The sequence below is a fragment of the Dendropsophus ebraccatus genome, chromosome 3 (assembly GCF_027789765.1).
Source record: "Dendropsophus ebraccatus isolate aDenEbr1 chromosome 3, aDenEbr1.pat, whole genome shotgun sequence".
Lineage (NCBI taxonomy): Eukaryota > Metazoa > Chordata > Amphibia > Anura > Hylidae > Dendropsophus > Dendropsophus ebraccatus.
Genome location: NC_091456.1, coordinates 48,881,513 through 48,899,893, shown reverse-complemented (window position 1 = coordinate 48,899,893; position 18,381 = coordinate 48,881,513). Strand labels below are relative to the sequence as shown.

At 47.0% G+C, this 18,381-nt stretch overlaps 1 protein-coding gene across 1 annotated transcript in view; it reads right to left on the bottom strand.

The window, feature by feature from the left end:
* LOC138785604 (hippocampus abundant transcript 1 protein-like) overlaps positions 1 to 18,012 on the bottom strand; it is a 54,582-nt gene extending 36,570 nt beyond the window's left edge. Inside the window, exon 1 of the mRNA XM_069961708.1 lies at positions 17,838 to 18,012. Within this exon, the coding sequence (XP_069817809.1) occupies positions 17,838 to 17,924 (87 nt within the window). The 5' untranslated portion in view covers positions 17,925 to 18,012. The remainder of the gene's footprint in view (positions 1 to 17,837) is intronic.
* Positions 18,013 to 18,381: the final 369 nt, after the last annotated feature.

Below are 18,381 nucleotides of genomic sequence, written 5' to 3'. Positions count from 1 at the left end.
CCCCATAAGGAATCTAACAAGGGGGGCAGCGGGGATATGGCCCCCTGGTGACGGCCACATTTGGGACGTGAAAATGAAAAAAATTGTATTTTTTATTTTCTCGGCACATGTTTTACGTAAGTGCCTGTCACCAGTGGGGTCCATATGCTCACTGCACCCCTTGTTAGATTCCTTATGGGGTGTAGTTTCCAGAATGGGGTCACTTGTCGGGGGTTTCTACTGACCTGGCAGCACAGGAGCTTTGTAATTGCGACATGGCCTCCATCCTCCATTCCAGCCTCTAAATGGCGCTCTGTCCCTTTGGTGGCTTGCCCTGTGCCCATATGGCACATTATGTCCACATGTGGGGTATTTTCGTACTCAGGGGACACTACCCTACACGTTTTGTGTTCATTTTCTTTTTTAACCCCTTGTGGAAATGGAAAAAATCAAGGCTAGACCAACATTTAGTGTAATTTTTGTAAAATTTTTACTCTAAATCATTAATCTTGTCATGATTTTTTCATTTTCACAAGGGGCTAAAAGATAAAAAAAAACACTAAATGTGTAGAGCAATTTCCCCTGAGTACGGAAATACCCCACATGTGGACATAAAGCGCCATGCGGTTGCAGGGTAAGCCTCCGAAGGGAAGGAGCGCCATTTGGTTTTTGAAGGCTGGATTTGGATGGAATGGATTTTAAGGGGCCATGTTGCATTCAAAAGGCCTCTGTGTTGCCAAGACAGTTGAACCCCCCCCACAAGTGACCCCATTATGGAAACTACACCCCTCAAGGAATGTAACAAGGGGTGTAGTGAGCATATGGACCCCACTGGTGACGGGCACAAATGTGGAACAATGTGGCGTGAAAATGAAATATTACATTTTTTACACTATAATGTTGGTTTAGCCTTGAATTTATCATTTTCACAAGGGGTTAAAAGAGAAAAAAACACACAATATGTGTAGAGCAATTTCCCCCGAGTCCGTAAATACCCCACATGTGGACATAAAGCGCCATGTGGGCGCAGGGCAAGCCTCCGAAGGGAAGGAGCGCCATTTCGTTTTTGAAGGCTGGATTTGGATGGAATGGATTTTGAGGGGCCATGTTGCATTCAAAAGGCCTCTGTGTTGCCAAGACAGTTGAAACCCCCCACAAGTGACCCCATTATGGAAACTGCACCCCTCAAGGAATGTAACAAGGGGTGTAGTGAGCATATGGACCCCACTGGTGACGGACACAAATGTGGAACAATGTGGCGTGAAAATGAAATATTACATTTTTTACACTATAATGTTGGTTTAGCCTTGAATTTATCATTTTCACAAGGGGTTAAAAGAGAAAAAAACACACAATATGTGTAGAGCAATTTCCCCCGAGTCCGTAAATACCCCACATGTGGACATAAAGCGCCATGTGGGCGCAGGGCAAGCCTCCGAAGGGAAGGAGCGCCATTTGGATTTTGGAGGTTGGATTTGGCTAGAATGGATGATGAACGCCATGTCGCATTTACAGAGCCCTCGTGCTGCCAAAACACTGGAAACCCCCCACAAGTGACCCCATTCTGGAAACTACACCCCTCAGGGAATCTAACAAGGGGTGCAGTGAGGATATGAACCCCTTGATGACGGGCACATTTGTGCCATGAAAGTGAAAAAATGAAATTTTTCCCTTTCACGTCACATTGTTCCACATTTGTGCCCGTCACCAGTGGGGTCCATATGCTCACTGAACCCCTTGTTAGATTCCTTGAGGGGTGTAGTTTCCAGAATGGAATCACTTGTGGGGGGTTTCCAGTGTCTTGGCAGCACGAGGGCTCTGTAAATGCGACATGGCCCTTGAAATCCTTTCCAGTGAAATTCAGCTTCCAAAAGCCAATTGGTGCTCCTTCCCTTTGGAGGCTCGTCCTGCGCCCCCTTGGCACTTTATCGCCACATGTGGGGTATTTCCGTACTCGGGAGAAACTGCGCTACACATTTTGTGTCTTTTTTTTCCTCTTATCCCTTTAAGAAAATGAAAAATTGAAGGCTAGAACAACGGTTTAGTGTAAAAAATAAATTTTTCTTTTTTCACGCCATATTGTTCGGAAAATCTGTGAAGCACCTGTGGGGTCCAAATGCTCACCGCACCCCTTGTTACATTCCTTGAGGGGTCTAGTTTTCTAAATGGTGTCCCTTTAGGGGTGTTTTTTAGGTTTTGGCACCCCAGAGCCTCTGCCAACCTGAAGTGGTACAGTCAGAAATGACCAAATATAACGGAGGCGTTGAAATTCACTAGGCGCTCCTTTGTATCTGAGGCTTGTGGTTGCGTCAAATAGCGCAATAGGGCCACATATGGGGTATTTCTGTAAACTGCAGAAACGGGGCAATAATTATTAGGGTGCATTTCTCTGGTAATAGGTTTATAATTATGAAAAATATTGGATTACAATAAAATCTCTGCACAGAAAATTAAAATTTTCAAATTTCTTACACACTTAGCTTTTATTTCTGTGACTCCCCTAAAGGGTTAAAACACTTTCTGGATATGCTTTTGCAGAGTGTGGGGGGTGCAGTTTCTGAAATGGGGTGCTTTGTGGGGCTTTCTAACATACAGGCCCCTCAAATACACTTTGAACCTGAACAGGTCCCTAAAAATATCTGATTTTGAAATTTTACTGAAAATTTGGAAATTTGCTGCTAATGTTTTAAGCTTCCTATTGTCTAAAAAAAATTAAAGATCGTTTAATAAATGCCGCCAACATAAAGTAGACATGTTGCTAATGCTATTTAATATATAATTTATGTGGTATAACCACTTTCTGTATACGCAAAAAAGTTTCAAAGTTGGAAAAATGCAGTTTTTCACATTTTTTCACATTATTTGGGTTTTTTTCATAAAGATTTGTTATGATTATCGACTCCAATTTACCAGAAATGTAAAGTACAATATGTCACGAGAAAACAATCTCAGAATCAGCCGGATAGGTAAAAGCATCCCGAAGTTATTAATGAATAAAGTGACACTGGTCATATTCATAAAATTTGTCTCTGTCATTAAGGCCATTTCAGGCTCTGTCCTTAAGGGGTTAAAGGAGAAGTCCGGTGAATTTTTTTTTTAATTAAAGTATTGTATTGCCCCCTAAAAGTTATACAAATTACCAATATACACTTATTACGGGAAATTCTTATAAAGTGTTTTTTTCCCTACATCAAGGCTTCACTTCCTGGATAACATGGTGATGTCACTTCCTGGATAACATGGCGATGTCACTTCCTGGATAACATGGTGATGTCACTTCCTGGATAACATGATGATGTCACTTCCTGGATAACATGGTGATGTCACGAACCGACTCCCAGAGCTGTGCGAGTTGTGGCTGCTGGAGAAGATGATGGCAGAGGGATGCCCAGTGTCCCTCAAGTGCCCTGTGTCCCTTAGTGTCCCCCTGCTATCATCCTCTCCAGCAGCCACAGCCTGCACAGCTCCGGGTCGTGACATCACCATGTTATCCAGGAAGTGAAGCCTTGGTACAGTAGTAAGTGCAGGGAGAAAAGCACTTTATACAACTTACCAATATACATTTATTACGGGAAATTCTTATAACTTTTGGGGGGCAATACAAAACTTTAATAAATAATTTTGCTGGACTTTTCCGTTAAAGAACGGCCTGTGTTACTACGTAGTGGGAACATAGCCTAAACGTGGCTCTGTGCTTAGCATTATAGCTGGGGTTCTGGCTTGATATCTGCCCACGGACAGCATTGGTATAGACTTAATATACGCTTCTTTCCATTCTCCAAGAACATACCGATAGGCTACTTGGCTTCACATGAAGCTGGTCTGTGTGTCCCGTGTGTAAGGGTCGGTTCACACGTACAGACTTGCTGCGTATTTATCGCTGAGAGTTTCTCGCACATAACTCCACAGCGATACTGATTGCTATCAAGTCAATGTATGTGTATTCTCGCTGCGTATTTGGTGCGATTTTTACATGCGAGTTTTGATTTTCACAGGCAAGTTCAACACCACAAAAAACGCAGCTACTTTCATGCGAGTTTGATGCGAGTTCTGTGCCAGTTTTACGCAGCAAGTCTGTACGTGTGAACAGACCCTAAAAGGGAGTTTACACTTTGAGCAAAAGGTGGGACAAGGAGCGGTGTGAGTGATCACCATCTCCGAACAGAACTGCATTGCATGTAGGCGTAATAATATGCAACAGGAAATGATTCAAGACTGCAGCAAGACTTCCCAATAAAGTCTAAAAAAAGTTTCTACTGAAATAGTTTCACAAAGTTTGTATAGCGCCAACAGATTCTGCAGTGCTATAGATCTCATGTGTTGTATATTATTAATACAGATACTAAAATAGGTGAATTCCCGTGAGAGCACACTCAGACTGTTTTACTGTACAATGACAATACTAGAGAATATATTTCCTTCACCCTCCACCCTTCCTCGGCACTCCTATATCCCTCCACCTCTGACCTGCAGAAGATTCTGTGTCTATGGACCCGCCTACACACACAGGAGACTCCTCAGGATCCCGTGGATTATTTAGGTTTTGTGCTATTACAGTACAGTCTGTAATATCTGGAACATGTAAGAACACTTTGGCGCGGCCTGCGAACCTGTTCTGCATAACAAAACAAAAAGAATTACTGTGTAAATTATTTCAATTTGTTAATAAAAACATAAGGAAAAGAAAAAAAAAAAAAAGACACTGTAATAAGTCCTGTAATTTCATATATGGAAATTCAACGGTCCCCAACCTTTCTGAAATGCTGCCCCCACATTTTCATTCACTATGAAAACTGCTCAAGTCAGTTATGAGACAGATCAGCTGACTGCAACCCACAGATACCTACGGAGATGGGAGGAGGAATGGGACAGGCACACAGGGTGGAAGAAAGATCTCGTAGATGTTATATCTCATTCCAGTGTTGGATTCATAGCTTACACTACTCAGTACTTCTCTCTAATTTCCTTCATACTTCCACAATAGCAAGCACTTGAGTTACCTTGTCCAGTGAGTGACTAGAGCGCAGCATTAAGCACACTACTAACCTATCCCTGTGAATTATTTGAACTATAAAAATGTGGTGGGAAAATTTAAAAAAGGTACACCACTACAAAAACAAAATTCAAAATCAACTGGTGTCAGAAAGTTCCATTTCCTATAAAAAAAAATCTCAATTCTTTTAGTACTTATCAGCTGCTGTATGCCCTGCAGGAGGTGGTGGATTCTTCCCAAACTGACAGTGCTCTCTGCTGCCACCTCTGTTCAAGACAGGAACTGTCCGGAGCAAGAGCAAATCCCCATAGAAACCTCTCCTGCTCTCCAGACTGGAAAGAATACGCCACTTGCTGCAGGACATACAGCAGCTAATAAGTGCTGGAAGACATGAGATTTTTTTAAATAGATATAAATTAGAGATCTCTGGCACCAGTTGATTTGAAAGAATTGTAAAAAGAGTGCCTACTGGATTTACTATTTTTTACTTCAGTGACCTGGTACAAATCATAGTAGGAATGTACACCAGCTCAGAGCGGGCATTGATTTTGCTGTGCGGCGCATGACCAGCAGTGGACAGGCAGATTTATTAAGGAGCCATCACCTCTTATTACATCTACTGATGGAAACTGCAGAGGTAATCTATTTAAGACAGCTGGGTAATATGCTAGTCTTTGTAAATTCTCCCCACTGTAATAAAGGTTTATCGCTCCATGAAAATTGAAATCTAGAGTATTATATAGATGTACTGTATTCCATGTAGAAAATATATATTTATTACATGATATATCAAGGAGCATGTAATATCCAGTCTCCTTATATGCCTGTGGGATAATCCTAATTCGGCCTGAATGGAGTCACATGCATGGCCATTTGTGGGAAGAATCTGAAAAATGTCACATGACTGCAAAACCATTAGTCGTGCACAAAGTTGCATTAGGGAAGCCCATTGTCAGTCTTACATATTAAAAATGCTGATGTTTAAGAGAGCGAGACCCTGGACTCTCCAATGATTCACAACATCAGCACACAAATAGAATATTGATATGAATCTTAAAACCCTATATGCTCATGCACACAGACAGTCCCTGGACTATGTATGGACCATACTCCATACATAGCATGGCATAACAGGCATCTACGAGTGTAGCCTCTGTATATTATTTCTGGCCTGCATAAGTACAGCAGGAGATCATAGATGGACACAATAGCAGAAACCAGCACAGCATGCACACAGCCAAGTATCTGAGCTCTAAGTAAAGATTTATAAGAAATTTATAAGTACATGTGGTCATAAAACGTTTTATTATTAAAAGGACAACTCCCGCGCCCCCCCCCCCCCCCACCCCCCCCCCCAAAAAAAAAAAAAAAAACAAAACACAGACACCATACACACCATCCCTCCGGTGACGATCGCCACTCGATTGCGCACCGGCAGCCTTTTTATTGGCTGGAGCGCATTACATGGCTTCCAGCAAGCTCAGCCAATACATGAAGACGCCGAGGAGGAAGACCCGGACCGCAACCGTAATAGGTAATGTATAATTTCTTTAACTTCCGGGAAGGGGGGGGGGGGAAGGGGGCCATTCCCCCCAAAATTATTTTTGCATTAATACATTACCCACCCGTAGCTTTCTAGCTTTCCAATATAAAGTTATTATGGATGCTGCACAGTTTTGCTGTTATCTAGATCCATTCACCCCCACGGAATGCAGAGAATCATCAGCTCTCAGTCCAACCCGACACGCTTCCTGCTCCTGGCCAGCATCCTCCAAGACGGCATCACGTGTCCTCCATCTCTTCAATGGGCTGGGTTAGGCTTCTAACCCGGCCAATCTGAAGTGAGGGAGGACAGTGACAGCGGTAGCTGCTGTTAGAGAGGGAGACAGTGGTCAGTGCAGCTGTCACTGTCTCCCTTACAGCAGCCCTCCGTCACCAGCACCCCTGCGGGTCACTCGCGGCGCTTACCGGCGGCAAGACCCACCTCCCCCCCAGCTCATTTGCGGCACCGACATCCTCCCCAGTTATGGCTGTGCACATGTCACCCACCGGGCACTCACCTGCGGCACCACCGAAACACCACCTCCCACTCACCCGCGGTCCTGCGGCTGTTAGAGAGGGAGACAGTGATCAACGCAGCTGTCACTGTCTCCCTCTCTAACAGCAGCCACGCCAGTCACCTGCACTGTGTGCCCCCCCCCCCCAGCCCCAGAGCTCACCCCCTGACTGTGCCCCCTCACTGGCTACACCCCCCGGTCCCTCGGCTGGGCTCATTCTTGGCGCCCCTGTCATGTCACCCGCGGCACTCTCCCCTCCCCCACGGCTCAATCCCGGCACCGGCTCACGCTCTGCACCCCCCGCTGGGCTCAATCGCAGCCCGGGGGGGGTGGTGGAAGGGTACCGGCGGTAAGCACTGCCCGCGGCACTCCTCCCCCCCGCTGGGCTCAGTCCCGGCACCGACACAGTTCCCGGCTCAATCGCAGCGCTTACCGGCACAAGGTGCTTCCCGGCGCCACCCCCTTCCCCTTTATAGTTATGCACAGATCTCTCACCATCTCAGCTCTGCTACCCCATGTCGCCATCTCAGCTCTGCTACCCCATCTCGCCATCTCAGCTCTGCTACACCATTACCACCATTTTAGCTGCTACACCATCTCACCATCTCAGCTGACAGTCCCCTAATAGGCATGGTACCTTTTGGTAATTTGTCTGTGCAGTGGATTATGCACAATCCTACTGTAATGAAGAGTCAAAGAGGAGTTGTGGCTCAGTGTTTGTGCCTCACTCTAGCACACTTAACCACTCCTTCCTCTCTTCATGAATAATCTCTGCTGCTCAGCCTCCTAGACAGGTAAGTTACCTCTAGATCACAGCTCCTACACATTTGAGTTTAGAGATGCAACTCTGAATGTTTCTTTCATACATAAACTGCCTACAGAGGACTGATCTGCAATCAGATACTGACTGACAGCTGAGCGAGCAGGAGGCCGGCTAGCATTGATTATTCAAGAAGAGGAGGGAGGAGGAAGGAGCAGTGAGGCGTGCCAGAGTGTGGCACAAACTCCTCCTCTTTGACACTTCATTACAGTAGGAGACCTGAGATTATGCACAATTAACTTCACAGACAAATCACCAAAAGGCACCATGATTACTAGAGGACTGCCAGCTACAGACCACTGTCACCCCCTCAGGTAACACCCGGAAGCTGACAGATTCCCTTTAAATAGTAGCCAATGGAAAGCTGGTGGTCAGAGTAAAGCATCTCCCAGCATTTTACATGTTAACCCTACAAAGACCAAGTCACCACTCTCAGGCACTATGCTCACCACTACTATTCCCAGTGATTTAGTGACATTTATCTTTCCTGCATGTAGAAAACATTCTATTTTTCTTATAACCCTTACTTATGGAAAATAAACATAGAAATGTTACTGACAGCAACAAGGCCGTCTTCTCTCTGAGTTCACTCTGTACAAGGTCAAGGCTGAGTTTAATAGCCAGAGTGTTCTGCTGCTCAGTCTCAAGGCAAAGGGAAAGATTCAGTATTAGAGGCTGAACTGCAAAACTAGGCAGAGCACATGATAAAGAACACAACCCCCTATCACTTAAGCCTAATAAACGAGCGCGGCTTTACAAGAAGTGAAACTGCATTCTACAGATTAGGGGTGGACAGATTCCTGTAAGTGTTAAGAGCCAGTTAGACAGCACCAGGGGCAAGAATTTCCACACACAACCCAAAAAAACTAAAAGGGAAAGGCTTTATTCTTAAAGGGGTTGTCCAGTGAAAATCTTTTTCTATCAAATCAACTGATATCAGAAAAAGTTATATCGATTTGTAATTTACTTCTATTAAAAAATCTCAAGTCCTCCCATACTTATTAGCTGCTGTATGTCATGCAGGAAGTGTTTTATTTACAGTCTGAGCTCTCTGCTGACATCTCTGACCAAGACAAGAACTCTGTCTCGGTTTTATATGAATCCCCATAGAAAACCTCTCCTGCTCTGGACAGTTCCTGTCTCGGCCAGAGATGTCAGCAGAGAGCACTGTGTCAGACTGAAAAGAAAACAATATTCCTGCAGGACATACAGCAGCTGGTTATGATGGGAAGACTAGAGCATTTCTTATTAGAAGTAAATTACAAATCTATATAATTTTCTGACACCAGTTGATTTGAAAGAAAAAGATTTTTTGCTGGACAACCCCTTTAATCTGTCCTCTGTAAATTAGTTGGGCAGAAATTTCCTGGCAACATCTCTTAATGCAAGGGTAGGGAACCTCGGCTCCCAGCTGCTGCAAAACTACAACTCCCATCATTCCTGGACAAAGCTCCTTTGGCTGCCCAGGCATGATGGGAGTTGTAGTTTTGTAACAGCTGGAGAGCCAAGCTTCCCTACCCCTGTCTTAATACATTGTTCTGCAGGCAGGATCAAATTCTTAACCCTAAGGTGCACTACATGCGGCCTATGGAGGACATAGATCTCAGTAGTCATATAATCATTTCACCACACAGGACACAGGCATTAGCCAAGATTAACCAGGCTTAACCTGTGCTTATGAAATGACTTCTAGTTCTATTTCGGTCAGGATTAAGTAACAATTAGTATACCTTTCAGCCTATACGAAGACCCAGATCGTTTTACATTCTACAGCGACGCAATGGCAAATCCAACATGCATAGGCAGTCTAGGAAATAGCCAGGTGACAAATGTGACACTCGGTTGTCGGTGTGTGCACGGCACTAACAAGCCGCCTGCTGTTTATGAGGAATGAGAAGCAAATACGGGTGACCTGGATTCTAAAATAGCAGCAATGCACCACCACCCCCTGTGCCAAGAAACCTAGAAAACTACCCAAGGTTCATTGTATTGGTTTTACACTGATATATAGAACATCTGCCTCGGCCCTGTGAAAGCACAAGCACTGGGGATAGATGACAACTGGTGTGACTATGAGGACGCTCCATGTGACCGTGTCTCCTATGTCAAATTTAACCCCATGAAGACCCTCTGCACTGAGAGGGAGATTCAGATCAAAGGCTTCATGCTAGTGACTGGTGGTGGTCACAGGATTTAGAACCCTCTCAGGGCATCTTTAGAGGAGGTTTATAAGGTCAAACCATTTAGTGCACTGGTCAGCCTGTCTACAAGGGCCCTAACACTGAAGCTATTTCTGCCTCCAAGCGTACAGCAGCTATCAATAACATTAGGACTTTAACATGGGAACATTACAGGATGTAGCTTGCCTATTCACATACATTTATCGTTCAAAAGAACTGCAAACGGCACTGTGGTCTAAGGGTGCCTTTACACAGATTTATCTGACAGATTTCTGAAGCCAAAGCCAGGAACAGACTATAAACAGAGAACAGGTCATAAAAGAATAAGATTTCTCTTTTCAAATCCATTCCTGGCTTTGGCTTCAAAAATCTGTCAGATAAGTCTCTCTGTGTAAAGGCACCATTACTGGCAGAGCTATAAAGACACTTCTACATCCGAGTGGCTCTCGCTCTCCTACGTGTAGACATGTAAATTTACTATAGTCATGTGAACCGTGTAAATACAGAGACATTCTAGTCTGACAGCCGTCTCTTCTCCCTCTTCTCCCTGTAGCGTCTCGCCCTGCACAGACAAGGCAATTACTTCTCACCAGCACAACATCCCAAGGTTCTGCCCAAATTCCCCATGAACAAGAGGACTTCCCGGAGGTGACTAATGATTGTTCTGTGTACTCCGACATAGTAACCCAACATCTCTCCTATACAACACAAACCTACAAGACTGCAACTATCTTAAACAAGTAAAGGTTTAACAGTTTTGACCAGAGAGTTGCCCCGCAGCAGTGAAGTCCTTGGGTTAAATACTGACCAATGGTAACATCTGCATGGAGGTTGTGCTTTCTCCAAAATTTTAAATGTTTCCCCCAACAAACTAGGGCCATAAGTAAATTTGGGATTTAGATGGTCACTGATCCTATTCTTCCTGTCTCAATCTCTGTACAGCTCTGACAGAGACTGAAAGGAATAAGTCACTTATCAAAACGTCTGGGAGGATAGTAAGGACACTTCACCTATATTGGGGCCACCTACCATTGTCGCAATGGCTCTAGCATTGTACAAATACATTGCTTTAAGGGGTAGTTCACCAAAATATTTTTTCTTTCAGATCAACTAGTGCCACAAAGTGCCAGGGATTTGCAATTTACTTCTATAAAAAAATCTCCAGTCTTCCAGTACTTATCAGCTACTGTATGTCCTGAGGGTGAAGTGATGCATTCTTTCCAGTCTGACACAGTGCTCTCTGCTGCCACCTTTGTCCATGTCAGGAACTGTCCAGAGCAGAATCCCCAAAGAAAACCTCTAATGCTCTCCAAACCGGAAAGAATGCAACTTCCTGCATGACATACAGCAGCTGATAAGTACTCAAAGACTTAACTTTTTTTTTTAAAAGAAATAAATTACAAATCTCTGGCACCAGTTGATTTGATTTTTTTTTTTTTTTTGTGAACAAGCCCTTTAAGTAATAAAGCACTGCACCCATAAATTTGTCACAATAATGGGACATGTTGTTAAAGGATTTAGCATATTATATCAGTATTTTATCAGATGAGTATGTAATTATGAGTGTATTAAATCTATATGTAGCCAAGAACATACACTAGAAGGAGATATTCCATCACTCCCATGTCAAGTCTCTTACACTGCCCATTGAGTTGTTCTTGTTTGCTGTGGTTAGTACTAAGCTATCAACCCCACAGTGTTTTGTGTATTTTAACCCCTTATCATACGAACAGCACCATAAAACCAAGGCTGCCCTGGAAATAAACACCACCCCCCACCCGAACGTGTGTTCCCATGTTTTACGGTTATGTGTAATGTGTGTTGGCTTCCACAAAAATAGGAGAGAAAACAGCGCAGCATGCAACACTATATTGCTTGGTCATTTTTACAATTTTGAAAAAAAAAAAATCATGGCAAAATAATATTTGTATTATTAATTCTGTAATTTTGCAGCAGCTTGAGGGCTGCAGGTTCCCCGTCCCCGCTATAGACACATTGAGAGCAGTATATAGATGGGGTGGGGTCTGAGAGCTGCCAGGAGGTAATGATGCCATCCTGTAGTTCACAGGAAGTCAGCTGACCCAGAACAGACCACTTCTTCTGACACCTTAAACAATGATTTAATGTGGGTCAGGCTGGTAATCACATGACCAACTGGGTCATGTGATTAGCAGGAAATGTGTATGGATGAAACGCATGGATGCAGCTATGACTGATGGTGTGTGTGCATGGGGAAAAAAAAAAAAAACAGGAGTGCTTATTTAATAAGTTAAGTTGATCAGTAAGAAAGGGTCCATTTACACAGAAAGATTATCTGACAGATTATCTGCCAAAGATTTGAAGCCAAAGCCAGGAATGTATTTGAAAAGAGGAGAAATCTCAGGCTTTTCTTTATTACCTTATCTCTGTTTATAGTCTGTTTCTGGCTTTGGCTTCAAATCTTTGGCAAATAATCTTTCTGTGTAAATGGACACTAAGATGGAGCCCAGGCTGATGTCCTCTGTCCCCATGTACCAGTCTGCCATTTATCTTACCCGTGTAACGTGTTTCAATCTTGTAACGTTCCTGTTTGTCACCCCCATAGCGCTCTAAAATCAAGGGCGCTTTAAAAATAAATATAAATGTCGAGTAAGGCTTGGGCAACAGAAAAATAATGCAGCGTCCCACCTTATGTTCATGAACAGTGTCACATTAAAGGGGTTTTCCAGCGCTACAAAAACATGGCCACTTTTCCCCCTCTCGTCTCCAGTTCAGATGTGGTTTGCAATTAAGCTCCATTTACTTCAATGGAACTGAGTTTGAAACCCCACCCAATCTGGAGACAAGAGAGGGGGAAAGTGGCCATGTTTTTGTAGCGCTGAATAACCCCTTTAAGACTGGGACAGTACAATGTGAGAGCTGCAACAAAAAAACATCCTGGAATTACTTCTGTCCATAAGTCACACACGACTTTGCATCCATAGACCTCAATTGTTAACAGACAAGTCACAACTGCAAACAGAAGACACAGATGTGGGGAAGGGGCCTTAACCCCTTAAGGACGGAGACAGTTTTCATTTTTGCGCTTCCGTTATTTCCTCCTCATGTTTAAAAGGCCACTGCACTTGCATATTTCCCCCTACAGACCCACATGAGTCATAATTTTTTGGGACACCAATTATACTTTGCAAATACAGACTTAATTTTTCTATAAAATATGCTGCAAAAGCAGAAAAAAAATGATATGTGCAGTGAAATTTGAAAAAAAAGGTGCAATTCCTTTTATTTTGAGGGGTTTCGTATCTACTCCGTTCGCCCTATGGTAAAACTGTCTTGTTATCTATGTTCCTCAAGTCAGTATGATTACAACGATATATAACTTGTATAACTTTCATATTATTTGATGGCTTTTAAAAAAAATTTAAACCTTTTAAAGAAAACTAAATGTGTTTAAAATCGCTCTATTTCCATCCTTATGACGCTTTTATTGTTTGGTCTATGGGGCTGTGTGAGGTGTCATTTTTTGCACCGTGATCTGTTCTTTCGGTACCTTGATTGCGCATATTCGACTTTTTAATTTTTTTTTATTAAATTCTTTTCTGGATTTAATGTAAACAAAAATGCGCAATTTTGCACTTTGGCGGGATTTTGCGCTTACGCCGTATACCGTGTGAGATCAGGAATGTAATCATTTTATAGTTTGAGCGATACCAATATTTATTTATTTATTTATTTATATTTATAAAATGGGAAAAAGGTGGGTGATACAAACTTTTATTAGAAGAGGGGGTTATTTATTTATTAATAAAAACACTTTATTTTATTTTCACAAAGAGTAATTAGAAGCCCCCTGGGGACTTTTATATACACAGCATTGATCTCAATGGGAGATCAGTGCTGTGTATATAGGAGCACCGATCCATCAGATATAAAATGGTCTGCTGCAGACCAGCTACATGGATTGCCGAGCGGGGATCAGCGTCATTCCGACGCTGATCCCCGGCCGGCTCAGTACAATGGATCTCCCACTAGACACCAGGGAGAGGGGCCACATACACTATTCAAATGCAGCCGTCAGCTTTGACAGCTGCATTTAAATAGTTAATTAGCCAGCCGCGGCGGCTAATGCCCACGGTCCCTGGCTGCACATAGCAACCGAGCACGCCAGGAGCCCTCTCTAATCCCCCTTAACGGGTATACCCATCATGCGTCGTTAAGGGGTTAAAGAAGAACTCCGACCACAACTTAAAGTCTGGTGCAGGCCGAGGGTGACAGGATGTGGTGCCCATCGTATCACCAATTTGCACGGCTTATAAGCTCTTCACCTTTGAATTCTAATAATAGGCAATGGGATATATGTGGTAAATAGTCTGTTTCCTTATGCCACGGCCACTAAAACCATAAAGACTACAGAGCCATTCGCACACTTATGACACACATACGTGAGGTGCTTTGTTCCTGTTTACAAGTTTCATACATAAAAGGTAATTGCTTTAATCTAGCTTCCTTTATTGAACTTGGGACAGAGACTATTACAATAATAATGTATGTTGTACAGTAAGGTCGGGTAATGCCATATAATAGTAGCTCCTCTGTGGGATTGGCCTTCACTCCCCCTACACATCAATGAGCCCTGGACTCCCATGAGCTAGATCGCCAGTGGCGTAGCTTCCATGAATGCAGACCACACAACTGCTATAGGGCCCGTGCAGTTAGGTGACCCAACAAATCGTGATCTGTCTTCACTGTAAGCCACTGACAGTGCCCATCCCCCGGACTGCCTGTATCTCACACCAACGATCGCAACATCCCACGCCTCCCCTCCCCCCATATCTCCCAGTAGCACAAGTGACGTCAGAGGAGCTGAGAGAATAAAGGAACGCCAGGGAGCTGCGCCAGGTAAGTATTGGGGATGGTCCCATTAAGTTTTTTGCTATGGGGCCCAATAGATCCTAGCTACACCCCTGCAGATCACCAGTGGTAGCTGGTTTGTTGCACTTTTGGTTGGTGCGAACCATTGCAACATGGGAGCACCCCACAAATCCCTATGTTTTAGTCTCTCTGGATTTTGCAGCCTACATTCCATGCAGACGACCTGAGGCTACAGATTTTGCTTGACACAAAGCCGTCCTATGACCACTTCGTGATGGCACTGCTAGTGAGAAAGAAACCACATCGCTGACCACATCCACAACATATCTTACAAGTTCGCAAACATATAAATCCCTGAGACAACACAGTGATGCGGACGGCCCGGGGCCAGATCAGATTGTCACAGCGGATGTATAGAAACATTAACAGTATACAATCCACAAAATGATAAAGTGTTCTGGGGACCCGGCATCTGTCTGGTGGTCAGCTGGTACTACCACCACCACCCACAGGTGGTGTACTACTATCACCACTCATAGGTGTACTACTACTACCACCACTCCTCCTCAGAGGTGTACTACTACTACCACCACTACTCCTAGGCAATAAAATGCCACCTACCCCAGATGCTATGATGGTCAACGAGAACCTACCCCCCACTTATTCCCATGTTAGCAGAGGGGCACAGATGCCGACAGCCCCCACCTTCTTGCAATTTAATCAGGGGGGGAACAACACCTGACAGCCCACCACTTTTTCTCATGTAACAGGGGGGGTGGCGCAGAACCTGGCAGTAAACCCCCACATATCCCCCATGTATCTGGGTGGCACAGCACCTGGCAGTAAACCCCCACATATCCCCCATGTATCTGGGGGGCACAGCACCTGGCAGCCCCCCACATATCCCCCATGTATCTGGGGGGCACAGCACCTGGCAGCCCCCCACATATCCCCCATGTATCTGGGGGGCACAGCACCTGGCAGCCCCCCACATATCCCCCATGTATCTGGGGGGCACAGCACCTGGCAGCCCCCCACATATCCCCCATGTATCTGGGGGGCACAGCACCTGGCAGCCCCCCACATATCCCCCATGTATCTGGGGGGCACAGCACCTGGCAGCCCCCCACATATCCCCCATGTATCTGGGGGGCACAGCACCTGGCAGCCCCCCACATATCCCCCATGTATCTGGGGGGCACAGCACCTGGCAGCCCCCCACATATCCCCCATGTATCTGGGGGGCACAGCACCTGGCAGCCCCCCACATATCCCCCATGTATCTGGGGGGCACAGCACCTGGCAGCCCCCCACATATCCCCCATGTATCTGGGGGCACAGCACCTGGCAGCCCCCCACATATCCCCCATGTATCTGGGGGGCACAGCACCTGGCAGCCCCCCACATATCCCCCATGTATCTGGGGGGCACAGCACCTGGCAGCCCCCCACATATCCCCCATGTATCTGGGGGGCACAGCACCTGGCAGCCCCCCACATATCCCCCATGTATCTGGGGGGCACAGCACCTGGCAGCCCCCCACATATCCCCCATGTATCTGGGGGGCACAGCACCTGGCAGCCCCCCACATATCCCCCATGTATCTGGGGGGCACAGCACCTGGCAGCCCCCCACATATCCCCCATGTATCTGGGGGGCACAGCACCTGGCAGCCCCCCACATATCCCCCATGTATCTGGGGGGCACAGCACCTGGCAGCCCCCCACATATCCCCCATGTATCTGGGGGGCACAGCACCTGGCAGCCCCCCACATATCCCCCATGTATCTGGGGGGCACAGCACCTGGCAGCCCCCCACATATCCCCCATGTATCTGGGGGGCACAGCACCTGGCAGCCCCCCACATATCCCCCATGTATCTGGGGGGCACAGCACCTGGCAGCCCCCCACATATCCCCCATGTATCTGGGGGGCACAGCACCTGGCAGCCCCCCACATATCCCCCATGTATCTGGGGGGCACAGCACCTGGCAGCCCCCACATATCCCCCATGTATCTGGGGGGCACAGCACCTGGCAGCCCCCACATATCCCCCATGTATCTGGGGGGCACAGCACCTGGCAGCCCCCCACATATCCCCCATGTATCTGGGGGGCACAGCACCTGGCAGCCCCCCACATATCCCCCATGTATCTGGGGGGCACAGCACCTGGCAGCCCCCCACATATCCCCCATGTATCTGGGGGGCACAGCACCTGGCAGCCCCCCACATATCCCCCATGTATCTGGGGGGCACAGCACCTGGCAGCCCCCCACATATCCCCCATGTATCTGGGGGGCACAGCACCTGGCAGCCCCCCACATATCCCCCATGTATCTGGGGGGCACAGCACCTGGCAGCCCCCACATATCCCCCATGTATCTGGGGGGCACAGCACCTGGCAGCCCCCACATATCCCCCATGTATCTGGGGGGCACAGCACCTGGCAGCCCCCACATATCCCCATGTATCTGGGGGGCACAGCACCTGGCAGCCCCCACATATCCCCCATGTATCTGGGGGGCACAGCACCTGGCAGCCCCCACATATCCCCCATGTACCTGGGGGGCACAGCACCTGGCAGCCCCCACATATCCCCCATGTACCTGGGGGGCACAGCACCTGGCAGCCCCCACATATCCCCATGTATCTGGGGGGCACAGCACCTGGCAGCCCCCACATATCCCCCATGTATCTGGGGGGCACAGCACCTGGCAGCCCCCACATATCCCCATGTATCTGGGGGGCACAGCACCTGGCAGCCCCCACATATCCCCCATGTATCTGGGGGGCACAGCACCTGGCAGCCCCCACATATCCCCCATGTATCTGGGGGGCACAGCACCTGGCAGCCCCCACATATCCCCCATGTATCTGGGGGGCACAGCACCTGGCAGCCCCCACATATCCCCCATGTATCTGGGGGGCACAGCACCTGGCAGCACAGACCACTCACCGAGCTGCCATCTTTCATGAGGATCCTCTTGACCAGCATTATCCTGCTGCTGCTGGCGGCCGCTTTCTTCTTCGTGGCCTGGCTCATCTTGCCCTCGTCATCGTGGCCAGCGGCTCCGGTCAGCACCGATGTCCGGGTGACTATGAGGGGCCCCTCGGCGGAGCACTCGGCGGGGTCCAGGGCTGGCTCACAGCACACCGGCCGCAGAGCTGGGCTGGACGAGAGATCTATGGTGGCCACCAGGACCGGGTGTACCGGGTGCAGGGCGAGCGGCGGCGGCTGCGGGGACACCGGGTGCAGGGGCACGGAGCACAGAGAGGCCGGGCTCAGCAGCACCGGGTAGACGGCAGGGGAGGCTGCACAGCGGACGGCTGCCTCCGTCTCTTTGCTGGCACACGGCTGCCGGGGATCAGGCTGGTGCGCGGGTCCGGAGGAAGGCTCGGGCCGGTCAGCTCCGGTGCCCTCTTCCGGCCTCCTCTCGTCCTTTGAGGGATCCAGACTCCAACCCCGGTCCGAATGGACCTGCCCGCCTACACACTCACAG